The following is a 20,112-nucleotide window of genomic DNA, read 5'->3' on the forward strand; positions in this document are numbered from 1 at the left end:
ACTGTTATCAGTATTACTATTGAATGCATTACGGTGCAAACTCAAAGCCGTTTTTCTTCAAGTTTCAATCATGTATGTCGTAATGCACTGTACTCATGATTATTCAAGGAAGACTTTAAAAATTTTCGGTTTTAGTTATTTTGAGATAAATATGTCTTGTACACAGAGTAAACCTATTATGTAATCTAACCGATAGTACAGAAGCATGTTGAACATTGTGAAGAGAAAAAAAATTATGAAATTTAGCCAAATACCTCACATTCTCCATAAGTAGGAATAGGGTTTTGGCAGTTAGAATGATTCGGTGATTTTACGGTAGTAATTCAATATTGGGTGTTATTGAAAACGCCCACCGAATTGTCTGATATCCAGACACTGACGCCTCTCTCGATTCAGTTAGCTGGCAGCAGTGCCTCTGGAGAGATATATTTATTCTGCAATGTTGCCTATTTTGAATATTTATTGAGTGTGATCGAGTTTTGAAAGGAAATTAGTACGACATGACTGCAAGGATCCTCTTGCGGTCCCGATGGGCCGTGGCTTTTGCTTTGCTCACTATCTTTGTAAGCGTTTCCGAAACGTGGATTAACGATAGGTGAGATTTTTATCTTATAGTAAGAGATAGCGAACTAATTAATCCGAAAATTTCAGATCAAAAGAAATTCACTTTAACGCAAAATTAAACATATACAGTTTGCCTGAATTCGTTCCGTACAGGAATGATCGATGTATTATATTGATGCAAACTTGATTCAGTTTACAGAGTTGTATACACATTCCTTACGTATAAATATATCGCTGTGAATTGAAAATTTGACAGGCCGGTTCTAGAAGTTCGTGACGGAAATCTCTTCATCACTAGTGCCCAAGATAAGAACATCACTTTACAGACTCGCGGTGCGAGCTACGTCACCGTGAACGGACTTAATCTGGTACAGGTCGCGTCGTCGGTGAGTAGATTACTTCCAAATTTTCATTTCATCTTACCTGCTTTGTTCGGACCATTTTTGAAAATTCGAAATCGATCACAGGCGTACAACGCTTCGAAATTAGTGGAAACATGGAAATACGGAATCCTCGGAGATGTCGAGTCCAAGCTCCAAGAGATAAGAGGAACGATATACGACGATCGCTCTGGTCTAGTGAGCAGAATTAGTGCCATTGAATTAGGCACTAGACAGAACGCTACCGTTAGTATTTCTCTTGCAATGGTCGTCAACGTACCGTAAGAATAAACAAATTCATTATGCTCCTCCTCGATTCGACAAAAGAAATTCTAACTCAATTAATACTCGAAATACTCGAAGCAGTGCCAAAACTTGACGTATTTCTCACTCTCTTACGGTAAATCTCAGCTCACCTCTCATTTTCTAGGATGGACGCGATAGTCTTACCGATTTTGCACGAACTCGAATTCAGCGGCTCACCGTACGAGTATGTATTATACCTATTTGCTGTTCGATTTAATGATTATTTTCAGCAGGTTTCAGTAAGAATTTGCATTACAATCTTCTCGCTTCAATAGTTTGTATTGTATTACGTAACGCTGACTTTCTAGCATTGATATGAGTACTTCTATAACATAGGTGCGTCGAACGGAACGCCAGATCAGAGATATCCTGAACAAGTTGCAAACCGATGAGTGTGAAAGTAATCCTTGCCAGAATGGCGGTACTTGCGAGGATTTAATAGACGGGTATAAATGCCGCTGCACGGAAGGTTGGGAGGTAATTTCTTTTCACCCTCTGTTACAGCGATTCAAGTACGTTGATGAGGTATTTAAAACAATGGAATGTATTTATTGTTGTCCCAGGGACCGCAGTGCACTAGGGATATTGATGAATGCACCAGGTACCACGGAACTGATTTAGGATGTCAGAACAATGCTGTCTGTACAAATCTTCCTGGAACTTATGGGTAGGTTTCAAAGAGTAAATCACCTCTCATTAAACTATTTGAACGCATTTACCATAATTTATTTCGTATATCTTCTGCGGTGCAGATGAGCAGAGGAGTAGAAAATTAACTGTTCTGGTCTCACCAGATGCCCGTAACACAAAACTTGAATATATCTTATATAAAACTGTTATGGGCACTTGAAACGTGATGCAACTGATGAAGCTTTATTTGTTAAACAATAGATGCGTCTGTACATCAGGATGGTACGGTACTCACTGCAAGACACGGACAAAAGTATGCAACAGAGAAAACTCAAACGAACTTTGCGGGCACGGCGTCTGCGTTGAAAGTGATACATTACTTGGTTACTCTTGCTCGTGCGACGAGGTACAAATCTAAAACAAATCGTTGTCGGTAGCGGTTTTCTTTGCGCGAAGATCTTTCAATGGTTCATTGTGTAGGGCTGGACTAGCACCAGTGCAAATCCGGCTTGTGTCCAAGACGTCGACGAGTGTGCCGCCAAGCATCCTCCATGCTCCGTCAGTCCCATGGTGCCGTGCATCAACGTGCCTGGGGGCTTTCACTGCGGATCGTGTCCTCAGGGCTTTACAGGAAACGGGTACTACTGCGCGGATATCGATGAGTGTCTTACTAACAACGGTGGTTGCAGTCTTTCACCCTTAGTGCGGTGCTTCAATACAATGGTATCGCGTCAAACAAAATCATCGGGAACTTTAATGCGTGGCCCTTACGAATGATTGACAGTGAAACTGCATCCTTTTTGCAGGGGTCAAGGATGTGCGCGCCGTGTCCAACTGGTTATGAAGGTGATGGAGTGACCTGCAACTACGTCGGACGTTGCAGAATAAACAATGGCGGTTGTCATCCGTTAGCGACATGCATCAATAGCCCAGGGATGGGCGACTGGTCCGTTCAATGTCGCTGTCCGGCAGGATATCGCGGTAATGGAATGGGACCAAATGGTTGCGAGGTAGGATCCGATGTTTTGAGCCCTTCGACCTGTACCAGCAACCCCTGCAGCCACGGAACTTGCATTTCGAACGGGCCTTATGATTACACGTGTCGATGTGAATCTGGATATACCGGTGAGATATTCTGATGTGGATATTAACCTTGACGATTGAAAATCTTGGCGTTGAAAGCTAACGGAACTGCGTGTATATTCATCTGTGGAAATGAGCTAGTGGATCAAAAGAATACTAAGTGAGCGGGACGCGTATTTTTCAATGTTTAGGAAGAAACTGCGATACCAAAGCGAATCCTTGCGATCCTAATCCTTGCCGAAATCGAGGGACATGCACTGTTTCTACAAGACAACGACCAATTTGTGTGTGCACCGGAAGCTTTACTGGACCCCAGTGTGAAACTCCCACGGAGACCTGTGGGGGATTTATTGAGGATCCAGCAGGAATTTTGCAATTCCCCAGTGACGGTAGTAAGTATCCAAATGGCTTGAGCTGCGCCTGGGTTCTTGGCGCCGATGAAAACAAAGTTTTGAATGTCACCTTCACGGCGTTCGACCTTGAATCTTCCACGGATTGTCAGACCGATTACCTTCAGGTGAGTCAGGAAAGACTATTCAAAAGACTATCATCGTGATCATAGCACATACTTCTTATCGTACATAATTAATCCGCAGATTCACGACGGCCGCACAGCTGGAGAACACTCGATCGGAAGATACTGTGGCGTGAACTTACCCAGAAATGGAACTATAATCTCATCTGACAGGTATTTATACCTTTGGTTCCACTCGGACGGAAGCTCAGCTTACGACGGATTCACCATGAACTGGACGTCGATAGACCCGCAATGTGGAGGTGAGATGAGTGCAAGTTTCGGTAAGATAATCTCTCCGGGATGGTCGCACAGATATCCGCCAAACAGAGACTGCCGGTGGCACGTTATCGTCAACCCTGGAAAACGAATTCAATTCCATTTCTACACAATAATGCTGGAGGAGAGTCCTACCTGCCAGAAAGATTATCTCAAGGTAAAGTTCTTCTGTTTCTTGCCATAAGCTCTTCGAGTATGCACCAGTACTGCAGTCGTTAACTGGATGTTTTATTCATTCCAACAGATTATGGATGGGCCAGGCGACAGAAGCCAACAGTTGGGACTATTCTGTAACCACACCAATCCACCACAACTTGTGACATCTGGATCGGAAGCTTGGATTCATTTTCACTCCGATGATTCAGGACAAGACGTCGGTTTTGAAATCGGTTTCTCGACCATTGAAGGTATGAAAAATGTTTTACCTGTATCAGTAACTTTTCGAGTGTTTAAAACAGCAGAGATGCGGGTCACTGGTCTTCCGAGAGTTGTTTTTCGTATTACTTGAAAAATAATTTCTCCAGGATCGCCGGGATGCGGAGGCATTTATACAACTCCTTCTGGCACCATCACTTCACCCAATTTCGAGACTCGGTACGATCGAAACTTGGATTGTGAGTGGAGAATTCAAATACCGGTTGGAGAACGAATCAAGATAACATGGGTCAGCTTTGACGTCGAGACTTCCACTGGCTGCAGGTGGGATTTTGTCGAGGTGTGTAAATTTTTCTGCGCAGACTTTCCACACGGCCTCGGGGCACAGCGAATTTGAATTACTTACAAATTTTACACATTTTCGGCTAGTTATTGTATTGAATTCAAGTTACTGAATTATTGGTATACTCCGTTTCACTCGTGTTTGGGCTAAAAAATACCGGATGTACATATTTTTCTACCACAGGTGCGGGAAGGGGTGGACATAAGAGGTCCGTTGATTGGGAGGTATTGCGGTTCCATGCTGCCGCAGTCTATACGATCTGAATCAAATGTTGTACTGATAAGATTCAAAAGTGATGCGAGTCGTCAGGAGAAAGGATTCAAACTAAATTACGAGGTTAATTGCGGCGGACAATTTGTTGACCCCACGGGTGTTTTGAAATCCCCTTACTATCCGAATCCTTATCCGGCCTCGAGGACATGCATTTACGAAATAATACAGCAAACTGGGAAAGCTATAAGATTGACTATCAAGGCTATGGATATTGAGGGTCCAGCGAGATTCCGTTGCCGCTTCGATTACTTGGAAGTCCACGATGGTAACAGTGAGAAGGCGACAAAAATCGGAACCTACTGTGGCACAAACGCATCGATTCCCTATTTCCCCATTTTGTCAACGCACAATCATATGTGGATTAAGTTTAAGACAGACGCCAGCGTTCACAAACGAGGATTCATGGCTACCTACGACGTTGTCGATATTAGTGAGCAGAATTTTCCTACTTCTAAATTACCCTTAGATCAAAATTGCACCTACGACTGTTACCTTATCATTTTTCCCAACCAGGGTGTGGAGGTATCTTTACAGCGACAACGGGTATAATTCAGTCCCCTTCTGACAATGGAAAATACGGGAACAACGAGGAATGCACCTGGATCATTCAGGCACCCCCAGGATTTATTGTGCGGCTTAATTGGCACATATTTGATCTGGAATCGCATCGAGCCTGCTACCACGATTATGTCAGAGTATACGATTACACGGTAATGGACGTAAAACAGGAAATAGGAACGTAAGTTATATCCGTTGATCGATTCATCACTTTTTCATTTGTATTTTCAAAGTCTCCAGAAAAAAGGATTCCACGATTATCTCAACCGTATTCCTGGTAGTGTATGATAATTACCTGCCTCGTTCCAGGTTCTGCGGAAAAAAACTACCGCACGTGATGACTACACAATCGCGAATGATGTCAATCAACTTTCATACAGATTCTTCTGGTAGGAGTGACGGATTCATGGCTGTGTATACATTTATCGATGCTTCAAGATCCTGTGGCGGACACTTGTCGACGCTGACAGGCGTTATTAAGTCGCCAGGTCATCCCCAGCCCTATCCGGAGAACAGAGTATGCGAATGGTTCATCTATGCTCCTAGCAGGCACCAAGTCGTATTGAATGTTAGGAATTTCAGTATCGAGGCGGACTCATCGTGCAGATCTGACAGTCTCGAAATTAGGTAAAGTCCGTATCTCCTGCTCATATTTTCGTATGCACGTGACAAAATTCGCGGTGATCGAGTGCTACAAAGTATAATGGTATCCTCTCCACAAAAATCCACTTTTGGAGCCTTACGGAGATAGTTGCGGGCTTATATGTTACATGCAATTCCACTTTCTTTAGAAACGGAGGCTCGAAATCATCTCCCCTGATTGGAAAATACTGCGGAACAGAAATACCGAAGCTAATTTCGACCTTCGGCAATCAGATGTACCTGAGATTTACATCTGATAACTCAAGAAGTGGAGCCGGTTTCCTCATAGAATGGGATAGCAACCCAGTTGGTTTGTAATTATTGTCTCATGTCGATTCACGGACAATGAGGAGGATCTACTTCTTGATAGCATAAATGTTTCCACCTTACAATATTTATTAAATCTCAACAGGTTGCGGGGGTACTTCGACAACCTCCAGTGGATCGATCATTTCTCCTAATTACCCTGAACCGTATCATGACCTCGCTGAATGTCACTGGGATTTTAGAGTTGCTCACGGCAGCGTTATTCAATTTATCATCGTGGATCTCCAGCTCGAAGAACATAACCAATGTCGATATGATTTTATCGAAATTACTGAAGGGGTTCCTGGACACACGAAAAGCTTGGGAAAATACTGCAGCAGTGATCATCCTATCTACATACAGACCACAACGAATGTAGCAAGTATTCGTTTCCGTGCTGATATCGAAAACGCCGGTCGTGGTTTTCAGATAAACTACCAAACTCGTGAGTGATATTGGTTTCAACAAATATCAGTAAAGTCAAATTATAATAAAAAAAAAAAAAAAAAAAAAAAACAATTGAGGAGAGACTTTCAATTTTTCTAGTCTGCCACCGCATACTTAAGGGATTCCGAGGAGTGATTGAATCGCCAAATTTCCCGAACAATTACCCACACCGAGAAAACTGTAGCTGGGTGATCGAGGCACCCCTGGGCAACAAGATAAATGCGACCTTTTCTCACTTTGACTTGGAAGCAGGGCTCGAAGACTCTTGCGATTTCGATTACCTAAAAGTAACCGAGGGGGACCACAATGTGTCGACAAAATTTATCAACAAATACTGTGGCATGGAACTTCCACCCAAGATAGTATCTACTCAACGTCAGGTCTTTCTTCAATTTTATTCCGACAGCTACAGTGCAAGTAATGGATTCCGGCTTGAATGGATTGTCAACGGTTAGTTTATGAAGTCAAGCATATATTAGATTCATGAAAATAATTACGCATGTATAGGAATTGATCAAAGTTTTAGAGTAACAATAAATGCTGAAATGTGGATAAATTCATAGGTTGCGGTGGTCTCTTAACTAGTCCACAAGGTACGATCACATCTCCAGGATGGCCCGGGCCGTACCCAGCGGATATTGAATGCCTTTGGCACATAGTGGTGGACTATTCTCAAAGTATAGAACTTCAGTTGGTTAAAGTCGACATGGAAAAGACGTCGGAATGCGGAGCTGATCATTTAAGCGTGTACAACGGAGCAGACGACAAAGCGATACAGCTGATAGAAACATGCCAAGTGTCCAGCCCGCAGACACTTACCAGTACAGGAAATCAAATGTTCATCAAATTTTTCACCGACTCCTCATTCGAACTCTCGGGATTCAAAGCTACTTATAAAAGCATTCCTATCGAATGCGGCGGTAAATTTACCACATCTACTGGAGTCATACATTCCAAAAACTATCCGTTGAATTATCCAGCAAATCAGAGCTGCGAGTGGCTCATTCAAATTGCTGAAAACCACCTTGTCAATCTGACATTCCTCGACTTTGATTTAGCGTCGACAACTAACTGTAGCGACGATTATTTTAAGGTATGTACTAGGCTTTCATAGTTATTCTGCGATCTGATTGTTAAAAAAAAACCAGCCAATCTAAGCAAAATCCATGTGTTTCACTCGGTTTGTCCATGATTGCTAAATATTGTGGGGGTGTGTGAAAATGCACCATTTGCTACAATCATGGTAGATTAACAATGTCTGCATTTCGTAACAGATTTACGATGGTTCAACGCGAGATTCGCGCCTACTGGCAACTCATTGCGACAATCGACTACCTCCGTCTTATATTTCCTCGAGCAACAGTCTTTTAGTAGTCATGAGAACAGACCCCTACATCCAGGCGAAGGGTTTCAAAGCAAGATATGATATGGCATGCGGCGCACGCATTGTCACCCGTGAGGCCGGAATTATCAGGATGGATCCTACAGTCGGCTTACATACGCACATAGAGAACTGCACGTGGACCATTATAGCCGAAGATCCAGGTAAAATTCTTCACCAATTGCATATTAATTCATCGATCCAAGCACAACGTTATTGCTCTAGTGATTCATACGGCCGGCATGAATCGGCCAGAAAGGGTTCGTAACGTTGAAATTTAACGAGTAGAGTTAAACCTTTTGACCAAAGTATTTTGATCCAAGGGACAGTTGCTCCAACTGATTGAAATCTCGGTCAGGATACAAACAAAATTTTTTTCCCCGACCACTGAATGGAGCCGAATTCAGTAGGGATTCCGGTGAATCAGACACGTTATAATTATCATGTTATCTCATATTTCGTACAGCGGATCATGTCACGTTAACGCTAACGGACATGAGAGTACTGACATCGATCACTAGCGATGAGTGCATGGAACTTTCTATAAAGGTTTTCGAGGGCGAAGCAACCGATGGACCATTGTTGGGCACCTGGTGCGGGACTAAAGTTCCACCGCCAATAACAAGTCATGGAAATGTATTAAGTATCCAGGCCAGATCTCAGTTGCTTGAGTACGGCTCATTGTACATGGCAAGGTTTACAGGGGCTTACTCTGTCCTCAACACAGGTATTGTTCAAATATTTAAAACCCAGCGCAATATTTGGCGACGTAGTCGCCTAGGGAGCAATGCTTCTGTGAAATGGTAATACTGATTATTGCAAAATAACGACAGCTTGCGGAGGTACTTACACATCGGAACACGGAGCGATTGCCACACCTGGACGTCCAGGAAATTACCCCCGAGGCGTGGAATGTGAATGGAGCATTCAAACATCACCGGGAAACCCGATAAGCTTGTCATTCCGGGAGTTCCATCTGACTGAAAGTGAAAACTGTAATTTGGATTACGTCGAGGTACGGGAAGTGAATGCGGCTGGAAGACTACTCGATGTTTATTGCGGTGAAAACGCGAGCACGATAATTTCGCAAAAAAATTTATGGGTCAAGTTTCAAAGTAGTGCTGAAGATACGAATAAAGGATTCGTAGCTGATTATAGCATTCTACCTGGAAATTTGGAGCTCTCAGGACCTACTGGAGACATTGCGTCTCCGTTGTATCCACAATTATGCGTTCTGGAAGGAGAATATTTCTGGCGAATTACCGTTGATAGCGGATTTACGATACAAATTACCTTCAAAGATTTCTCCATCGAAAGATATGGAGAAGAATGTTACATTGCACTTACTGTGAGTACCTCGTAATAGCTGAAGATAAGATGTAACTTTCTTATTAAATTATTTACGCAGGGGGAAGCGGGGAAAAATCTTTCAATAGCGATTTGGTACGATTGTTATACTTGGTGATTAATTTTTGTACTTTACGTCGTAGATTTACGACGGATATAACGAAGATGCTCCGGTTTTGATGAGCAAGTGTGGTATGATATTGCCGGGTATGGTACGAACTTCCAGTAATATAGTTTACATCAAGTTCGATCATACGATCTTATTACAAGAAGGTAGCAAGTTTTCTTTAAGCTGGTTGCAAGTTCCCAGAAGTGATGGTGACGGAATTTCTATTTCGGGTAAAGGTAAGTGCTTCATAAGTAAAATTTGACTATCGGCATGCACGTTACACAAGCATAAAATCTTACTATTAAAAACATGCAGAGTGTAACACAGTGGTCGCGTTGACTGCTCCGAGAAACAACAGCTACACTTTCAACTCACCCGGTTGGCCAAATGGTTACAAATCGGATCTCGACTGCGTCTGGACCATCGAGTCGGTTCCTGGAACACACTTGGCAATAAAGTTTAACAGTTTTGAGCTGGAAGAAACTGAGAATTGCATTGCAGATCAAGTTAAAATTTATACAGGAAACTCTCTGACATCTCAGCAGCAGTGGACACAGACAGGAAACTTTTGCTACCGCAATACTACTGGCACAACTATAGAAGCATCAAATTTAATGAAAATCGAATTTAAGACCGATGTATACGGAAATAAAACCGGATTCACGGCTATAGTTCGGAGAGGTATCTTTTCAAAATCCTTAATCGATTAAGGTCGTCGTAGAAACATGTAACTACCCTATGAGATCATGGCAACATCTAATCATTTTGTGTCATCAGTGTGTGGTGGTGAGCTGTACGGACCGAACGGAGTCATAGAAGTTAATCGAACAACGGATTCTGACCATAATAATAGATGGTGGAATCATCTATGCGAATGGAAGGTCACCGTAAGGCGAGGGAAAACCATTGAAGTGAAGTTTACCGATTTAAACATACCGAGAAACGACGGTGTTGCATGCGCGGAAGCCTATGTTATGGTAAAGTCGAATTACTCGCATCCCGATGATATCTTCCACTCTGATTATTTGCAATGATTACCGATTGCAGTTGAAAAACGGCGACGCAGTCTCGTCTCCTCTCCTTGGCCATGGCAAATATTGCGGTACCACACTTCCTGCTCAGAGTTTGCAAACAACTGGGAATTCACTTTATGTTAAGTTCACTGGCTCCAAGATGCGTGATCTCTTCAAACTCACGTACAGGTAAAATTGTGGTTCCATTGCTCAGTTTTTCGATTGATTTTATTTTATTCGTGTTACGTTATGGAAGATAATGGCATTTATCGATCCTCTGACAGAAAATAATAATATTCTTTAGGGAGGTGGGAATAAATTGTGGCGGTGACATCCTCCTATCGAAGGAAAACCAAAGTATTAATATAAGTAGTCCAAACTACCCGAACATTCCAAATCCATATACCGAGTGTTTCTGGACAATAATGGCACCGGGTGGGGAACTGATCTCGATTCATTTCCTAGAGAGATTCGATCTTACCCACGATCCTGAGTAAGTAACTTCGTAACAATGTCGTCGATGATTCTCAATTAGTGGCTACGTAGTTTATTTGACAATGTGAAAGATTTGACGATGTCACACGTAATGCTGTCACATTTCAGCTGCAATAAGGAATATCTTGAAATCAGAGACGGAGGAACTGAGTTATCGACGTCCTTGGGACGATTCTGTAACGGGAAACCATCCAGCTTGACCACGACCGGAAATGCCATGTATCTTCATTTTTATACCGACGTACCTGAACCTAAGAATGGTTTCAAGGCTACAGTGAACACTGGCAGTAAGCGAATTTTCGGGGATTTTGAAGCTGGTTGGGATACCGTGTGATTTTATTTACTTGATTTTTCAATAATTCAATCCTTTCTATGGTGAGCAGATCATTGTAACAGAATTATACGAAGCTCACGAGGAGAGCTACAATCACCTCGTTATCCGCACCCCTATCCAACTGGTTATCACTGTAAATGGACCATCATCGGCGTTCCTACTCACACAATAAAGCTGCAATTTTTAGAACTCGATTTACCAAGCAGAACGAATTGCAGCCTCACTGACCACGTTGAAATTATCGATTACGTAACAAACAGCTGGAACGGCCGTAAGTGCTTATACTCCATTCTAAGTGATCAGTGTGCAGGAGAGTGTCAAAAATTTTCAGCATGTCACAGGAATAGAATATCACCCATCTCTCATGTCGTGTTAACAAATAATCTTGAGGTTGATAATGACGCGTATATTTGGGCTTAAAAAAAATCAAATAAATTCTTATCTGTCCATTTAGCTGAGATGAATAGCAGCATTGGTAAATATTGCGGTGATTCAAAGCCTGAAATAATTCAAACATCGGGAAACAAAGCAGAGGTTATTTTCACAAGCGATCAAGAACCGTCCACTAGGTTTACAGGATTCAAAATCAACTTTACTATTTCTAAAGAAGGTAAGTGAATTTTTTTCGTAGTACAGCATCCGCTGAGGATAAATAGGAAGATTTAGATTCACTAAGAACATGGTTCCACGTCAGTATATATTGCGATTAAACTAAACTTTGCAGCATGTGGCGGTAAGCTCGTTGGCGAAGCTGGTGATTTTACATCACCTGGGTACCCTCGTCCTCCGGGTGCAAGATACAGGTAATTTTATTCTCAATACAAAAGAATCATTAAATGAATTTTCTTTGTTCAACTAATATACATTAGTATCCGTTTTTAATAGATTTTGTTGGTGGCAGATAACAGTGCCAGACGGATATCGTGTTCAAGTCGACCTAATTGATTTTAACCCACCCACGACTAGATACGGACGCTACCATCTCATGTTAGAACCGGGGATTACAGTACGTGATATTAATGCAAACTACTCTGCGTATCATATTCTTACAACGTTGGGTTCGACTAAGGGGTTAATCACTCCTGAAATCTGGTGTACACCTTTCCGTAAATCTTGTGAAGTTTCTTGAGATCTTTGAAATCTCCTGAAATATTTCGTAATTATGAAATCTCTTGAAATCTTCCGAAATCTCTTAGATTCCATTGAAATCGTCTGAAATTTTTTGAAATCACCTAAAATCCTTGAAAATCTCATGTACAATCTTAAAAATCCTCTGGATTCTCTTAGAATCTTATGAAATCCTCGAAATCATGTGTAATTTTTGAAACCTCTTAAAATCATTAGAAATCTCTTGAAATCGTCTGAAATCATTTGTCATTCCTTGAAATTCATTGAAATCATCTGAAATCTTTCTAATCATCAGGTGTACATTAAATCCATGAGTTATTATCCCCTCAGGTTCGACGAGACTTGGAATTTAAATATATGTATTAATTGTGTTGTTCTTGCCAAGCTCAACAGCTGTGTACAACATACTTATGTAACTTGGCAATTCATAGAGATATTTCTTTCAGTTTTTGAATGCTTTCGATTATGGAAGTCGGATTGGAAAGGCCTCCAGCACCCAAACGCAGAGGCAATTTCGCAGTAGCGGCAACACGATGCTTGTTCACTACTGGGCAGGCCGAGAGGCCATGAGCGGTTTTAAAGCTCATTACAGTAGCATTGCTCCTGCACGTAAGTTTGCCAATGCCATGAATATCGTTCCTTGTCACATTTCGAATATAGAAACCTTATTCACGAATTCATTTCATTATTGCAGTATGTGGTGGCAAACTAACAGACGGTCAGGGTACTCTAATTTCCCATGGCGATTCTATTTACAATATGACAAACTTTTATTGCAAATGGACACTTCAATCGCCTTTCATCAATTCAACGGAACAAACACTTGCATTGAACATGTCAGGAACGATTGGTATACGAAACGTTCGGATCAATAACTTTTACCGTTGTTCACAATATGTCCCCAGACTGCAAGTAACCGATAGTAAGTTGTAACATTTAACACGCAGTTGAGCTCCGGGTTAATCAATCGATATATATATATTGTTTTTCAAACCATATTTTATTCAGTTTCTATGGATTGCACAGTGAAAATGACACCGCACGAAATGGAGCATACTTTGTATACGTGTTAAATTTGTTCCCTTGCTCAAGATGTAGAATAAATGAATCAGGCTTTTATCTAAAATTTCATAGAGTATTTGTATCTAGTTTCTATATTGAACTATAGAAATCGTACCGTATGAATAAGTTCCGAATAGGCACAGATGCAAACCGAATAGGACCAGGATTCATGTATCCGACATTTGAGGCAAGGGCAGTGAGAGTTATTTCAGTTTTTTTATTTTTCCTAAACAGAAGAACTTTTATTTCTATTTAAGGTGTCAAATTTTCAATCGGTGATGCTTGTGGAAATATAGACGGTGTTACCTTACGAAGTCCGTCACCAAGTAATATAATCCTGGTGAGTAAATATTGACTGGAATTCATTGCACATCGCATAACGATTGACGAAAAAAGACAACTGACACTTCGAGTGGTGATATCGAGAAAGTAATCGTTGACACACGGAAATAAATTTAATACCAAACTCTTATAATAGTTAAATAATATACCTGTGCATTTTGTTTCTTGTTATAATAATTAAAGTGTACCGAATGAGTCAATAATAACAAGGATTATGTATTAATCTATCGACAGTTACGAAGTGAAAACAACTATTTTATGAGCCGAGCAACAGAAAGATTACCGGTAAATGCTACGATTAGCTACCGCTGGAATCAGTGTGGTGGATTGCTGGGCGGCCCATATCAAACAATTACTGCACCAAAAAATCGAACTTACCCGATAGATTGCGTCTGGCGAATAGAGTATCCGGATGCAGGAGACAAAATTTTGATGACTTTTAAAAAATTGAATCTTACAGGATGCGACCGGAATTACATTACTATAAGGTAAAATGTGCACTTAGCTGGAGAAATATATTATGTAAAATTCCTTTCTGTGTGTATTCCATAAGTATTTACACTTTTCAAACAGAAATGGAGGTCCGAAGTCACCGGAGTTGCCCAAATATTGTGGATCAACCATACGGAATACTACATTGTCAAGTTCTAACAAATTGTGGATCGTGTATCACGCCGAAGACCCGGGTGACTTTGAACTGCAGTTGGACACATATGATCCCCCTTGCAGTATGGAGTACATGAGAAACCGTGGAGAGATTTCCAGTCCTAAGTATGCATTATTCCGATTACTCTGAGTTCTTTGATGGCTTTTGGATATTTAATCAATCGTTTCTTATACAAAAACTATGCGGTCAAAGAACACGGTAGGAACCACTCTTGCCGCGTATCTGTGATATAGTATATTTTGACAGGTTCCCAATAACACAGTATCCGAATAATGCAGAGTGCTCGTGGAATATAACAGTAGATCCCGGATATCACATTGGATTAGAGTTTGTAGACCGGTTCCAGCTGGAACAAAGTGCAGACTGTGCCAAGGACTTCGTCCAGGTACCTCATATCAGTCTTACAATAGACTGAAGTATTTCAATCAGATAGTGCCCACCAACAATTAATTACGAGGTTGAAGTGAGTTACGTTAACGTAACGAAAGAATGAGAAGATAACTACTATTTTGGAATGTTTAAGTGACTTTGAAGGAGTCAAGTTTTTAGAATTCGAGTATATTTTGCTTCATTATAGCTCACTGAAATTTTAAATAATCCTAAATGCGCAAAATGACAATTCTTTCTAGACATGCATCATTGCTAAAATAACGTTACTGACTTTACCCTCATAATTAATTAAATGTTACGGTCTCTCCGCCAGAAACCCACTCAGATCAGTTAGCGTTTATTATCACGAACAAGTGCAACTCCGATCACAGGTGTTCGATTGGCGCGAGGATCCTACAACCGGGGTTACTTCGTTGTATCCTTACCCGAAACTATGCGGTAGATCAATGCCTCAGCCGCTGAACTCAACTTCGAATCGCATGAGAGTTTTGTTCCGGTCAAATGATAAGATTCAAGGGGACGGATTCCGTGCAAGATGGAATGTCAATTGCGGTGGAACCATATTAGTAACGAAGCAAAGGAAGTATCTCACTTCGCCCGGGTGGCCCGGATCGTACGGAGCAAACCTGTTCTGTAACTATACGTTTTTAGCGCCGGGAAAGAACATTATTGTGCGGTTTGTTCAATTCACTATGGGATATTCAGGTAAATTGTTTTGCTAACTATGAGTTGCATGCGAATAATTAAGTTTGATGGCCGACACTTAAAGCACTCACGATCTCTTCTACAGTCGGGATCGATGCATGTAAGAACGACAAACTAACTATAATAACGAGCAATGGATATAGAAGGGAGGCTAATTCATGGTGTGGTACTGATATTCCACCTGTACAAAGAGTTGATTCACGATTGGAAATGCATTTATCAACGAATGCATGGATGCAATTGGGGAGATTCAAATTAGAATATTATGTCGACGGTAAGTTTCTGAAACACCGCAGTTCAATTGCTTTGTTCAAATTTTCGAATCATTTATTAACGTTTCGTCAACACACCTGCACCTTCTCAACGCAATGCTTCAAACAAATTTTACAGAATGCGGTGGTGTGATAACTAGCCCTACTGACATAAGCTCACCTTCACTAGATGATAGTGGTACTTATTACGGAAGAATTAATTGTACTTGGATCGTACAGGCTCCGCCTGGAAAAAGTATTATCCTCAGAATTGAAAGCTTCGATCTTGAAACCAGTACCAGGTCAGTAGTTAAATTTACCCTTTGAATTTGAAATGTCATCTTTAAAGTAAGCGAAGAGAAGGAAATCTGTATAAGTGGTGACATTCTAATATTAAAGACGTAAATTATTGTTTGAAATTTGGTGGAATTTGGTTTTCATGTGATATGGTTGAAATAACTAACTTCTTGTGTCGCAATGTAATTTTAGGTGCTTGTACGACTACCTAGCTGTGTACTCGACCCGAACTACGGAGAAAGAAAACAGGTTAATCCTACTATGTGGTACGTCGATCGGAAACCCCGCAATCAGATCAACAACTGGTATCATGAACATAAACTTTGTTACGGACGCTCACGATCACAGAAATGGCTTCAAAGCAAAGGCGAGTTCATGACTGTCTATATTTTTTTTTTTTTTTTAATTTATTTATTGTTTATTTCAACAGAACAACGTTCCTTGATATTTGGTGCATCATCCATCACATTAATACATACATGCACTTGTGTAATAGTTGTAGCAAAAAGAAAAATAAATTTAAAAGGAAAAAAGAAAAATAGGCAAGGAAAGGGGAAAAGAAAAGGAAAGAGACGTGTACGAAAAATTTACGATGGTTTGGGCTTTATACAGCTATATATAACTCATTCTTACATACCTCATATTTTAGCAATAACTCTAAAATTTGTTATAGCGCGCTTATTGGTTAGGTTATGGAAATCTGTCCTATCCATACTCTGATTAACAATATGACACTATCGGAATATGATGGATTTTTCTTTGAAACTTAGGTATAAGAAAGGAATAGATAGATATCTTGTTGACGTTCGCATTTGCCGACAGGGGCGATGGAAGTTGATTTTTGATAATATATGGGGACTATCCAATTCGCTGTTACGCATTTTATACAAGCGGTATGCATTTTGATAATTTCTCATTGCTGCTAAAGTGTTCACATATATTTAGGACCTTTGCTATTTGATTGTAATCATGATCTGTTTTTTCATGGGTTTTTTTAAGCTTAGGCTTGACGTTAGAGATGGTAGACATGGTGCTTCAGGAACCGCATTGCTTATTTTTGCGTTTTTACAGATATATGCTACATGCTCTTTAAAATTAAGTTCAATAGCAAAAACGACTCCTAAGTCTTTAACTGACGATGCAAACTGCAATTTGTTTAGTCCTTATATGCACGCTTTACATCACCAACAATGAAGTGAAAGTGAGACATGTGCTTATAATAGTATATAATAGTATGAGATGTGCTTTTTTCATTCCATAGGTTCTATTCACTACCGGTATCGCGAATGGCTGTGGGGGTGATATCGATCTTTCAGGATCACAAACTTTCCGAACACAAAATAATGCGACCTACAATTCTTTGGAAGATTGTCACTGGTCTATTCGAGCGCCGAGCGATAATTACATTAAATTCACGATTACCAGCATGGATTTGAAAAATGCAACATTTCCAGCGGGTGAAAACAGGACAGCAAGTGCGTCATGCTCTGGCGACTATCTGGAGGTAACAAGAATTCACGAATCTCAGACAATACTGTGATTTCAAAAATTTAAACACTCTGTAAAACTTTTTTTTTTACTCCTTTCCGAAGATACGCGACGGATTGGGTCCGTATTCCCAACTGGTCGGCCAATACTGTGGAAATGTTATTCCACCACCTATAACGTCGTCGACAAATAGAATGTGGATCAGATTTGTGACCGATAGTACACTAAACGGCAATGGCGTGACTGCAACGCTTGAAGCACTCCCTAGTAAGAATTGTATACAGTTCTTGCGTAATTTCTGCCTGAAAATAATCAAAATACTACCAGCTACTCATAAGTATACGCAATGCTTTTACGTTACAGCTCCTTGCGGCAATACAAATCTGTTGATTCAAAATTATACTCAAGAATTGAAATCACCGAACTTTCCGCACGGGTACGATGCTGGATTGAGATGTCGCTGGTTCTTGTCTTACCCGGATAGAACCTCAAGATATTGGAATAGTTTGACCATACACTTCAAGGAATTCGACTTGGAGAGTTCTGAGAATTGTAATAACGAGAAGCTGATCATCCATGATAAAAACGTTTGTAGTTTTTCTACTGTTTTTATACTTGTACCTAGTGAATTTCATTGATGTAACGTGATTCGTTATTCATCAGGCTGATGCCCACATCAGTGAAGGTTTTGGGGAAAACTTGGTATACGGCGGTAGAAGACGGTCAAGTAGATACTCCTGGCTGGTAATCAGACGTTATAGAATATTCATTTTTCACGAAATAAACGTTTGTGCTGATTTATACAGAAGGTATTCATTAATTTTTCAGAATTGGCGTGTAACACAGGAAACTTATTCATACTGTGGAAGCGATCTACCATTCGATTTTCACAGGTATGAATCTACACCTACATGATATTTCGATTAATCGTGTGTTGTATTGTAATTTTGAGGACGTCTTACTTGTGAAGGTGTAAACACATCGGGTATGAACGTACCGTTAATCAATCATTGTTTCACAGCTATGGAAGCGGTGTTGAAATCACTTTTGAATCGTCCCAAAATCCAAAAGAAAGACACAGAGGATTTAGGCTCGAATACGGCGAGAGCGTTTGTAATAGAAATTTCACTCGTCCTCAAGGACGCATTTTTCAACGCAGTTCGAAGGAGTGTTTCTTCACGATAACAGCTCCAGAGAATTCCACTATTTCACTTTACTTTAACAGCGTTTCCGGGTTATACGGTGACGATTGTCCTAGTAAAGCGTTACAGGTTGGTGTGTTTAGAATGTCTACAATGTGACCTTCAGAGTTGCGCCACGCGATAAGACTGAAGAAGGTTTCAGTGTTTACGATGGTGCAGCGTAAATTTGTAACAAACTTTATTGCAGGTACATGATGGAAGTTTCAGCAATACCACCTTGGCTCAGTTGTGCGGTAACACCATACCGAATCCTATCTTCAGTTCGGGGAACAAACTGAGCTTGCATTCGTTCAGACAATATTACGACATAACATACACGATGACTGACAAAGGTACCAGATTTTTGGAGATTCTGTTGATTGTTAGGATGTATTCGTGTTCCATTGATTTTCTAATCTACATTCTATCCAATGTTGCTGCAGGAAGAGGCTGCGGAGGGAAGCTTTACAATAGAATAGGTCGCTTCACATCCCCATTGTATCCGGGACCGTTCCGGAACGCGAGCGAATGCACTTGGGACGTGACTGTGCCAACGGGTTTTGTTGTGGATCTATACTTCAGGGCGTTTGACCTTGGACTGAGGGAAACCTGCTCGTCGGATGTTTTAGAAATTTATAATGTACAGCCTGATGGACAGGAACTATTCGTGAAAAGTTACTGTGGGGAGGTGAGTATTGCAATCGTGAAAACTACACTTTGAAAAAAAACTGCTAATTTTTAATTGCAAGTCCTTCTATTTTACTACTTATTGGTGAGCTTTAACGGATCTTTGCGTTTCGTTACAGGACAACCCAACTCCGTACCGTTCCTCGAATTATAGAATATTGGTAAGGTACAAGACATCGATGAATAACGGAGGTATGGGCTGGATTATTGAATTCAAAGCACGTCGTCATGGTCAGTAGCAATGAAAAATTTTGAATTATGATTTACACCTTCAACAACGGGCGTTTCAAGGTATGTTTCTTAATGATTTGCAGAGTAACGAACCAGCGCTAAACCGTCTCTGCACAATCAGCAACCATTCCACACTTTGTGCTGATACGAACTTGAACACAAGAAGCGGAACTGATAAACGATATATCCAGTTGCAAATTGTACCTGGATCGTTATGATGGGATATTGCCGAAGGGACTTTTAGTGTCACAGCTGTGATATTGACGTTCGAGCTCGATCAATTCCTTAGTGTATGATTATTAAC

General features: G+C 40.8%; 1 protein-coding gene across 1 annotated transcript; it reads left to right on the top strand.

Annotated features, from left to right (window-relative positions):
• Nucleotides 1-498: 498 nt before the first annotated feature.
• On the top strand, nt 499-19,970 carry LOC124411262 (cubilin-like). The gene is made up of 53 exons (XM_046890304.1): nt 499-595; nt 821-950; nt 1,032-1,220; nt 1,375-1,434; nt 1,587-1,727; nt 1,814-1,917; nt 2,142-2,286; nt 2,361-2,603; nt 2,687-3,005; nt 3,155-3,480; nt 3,560-3,913; nt 4,001-4,163; nt 4,281-4,471; nt 4,658-5,177; nt 5,261-5,486; nt 5,615-5,932; nt 6,097-6,257; nt 6,360-6,698; nt 6,800-7,150; nt 7,264-7,793; nt 7,975-8,245; nt 8,548-8,808; nt 8,915-9,429; nt 9,572-9,773; nt 9,865-10,218; nt 10,315-10,514; nt 10,585-10,739; nt 10,855-11,043; nt 11,154-11,332; nt 11,429-11,650; nt 11,834-11,989; nt 12,104-12,182; nt 12,265-12,385; nt 12,954-13,116; nt 13,202-13,429; nt 13,827-13,909; nt 14,146-14,399; nt 14,485-14,682; nt 14,825-14,963; nt 15,340-15,673; nt 15,759-15,947; nt 16,064-16,226; nt 16,414-16,588; nt 17,483-17,725; nt 17,814-17,976; nt 18,073-18,296; nt 18,373-18,453; nt 18,538-18,602; nt 18,731-18,980; nt 19,099-19,243; nt 19,334-19,578; nt 19,697-19,808; nt 19,892-19,970. Exons 1-53 carry the CDS (start codon nt 501-503, stop codon nt 19,894-19,896), a joined length of 11,268 nt encoding a protein of 3,755 aa, XP_046746260.1. The 5' UTR covers nt 499-500; the 3' UTR covers nt 19,897-19,970.
• The last annotated feature ends 142 nt before the right edge of the window (nt 19,971-20,112 follow it).

This window comes from Diprion similis, chromosome 10 (genome assembly GCF_021155765.1).
Source record: "Diprion similis isolate iyDipSimi1 chromosome 10, iyDipSimi1.1, whole genome shotgun sequence".
NCBI lineage: Eukaryota > Metazoa > Arthropoda > Insecta > Hymenoptera > Diprionidae > Diprion > Diprion similis.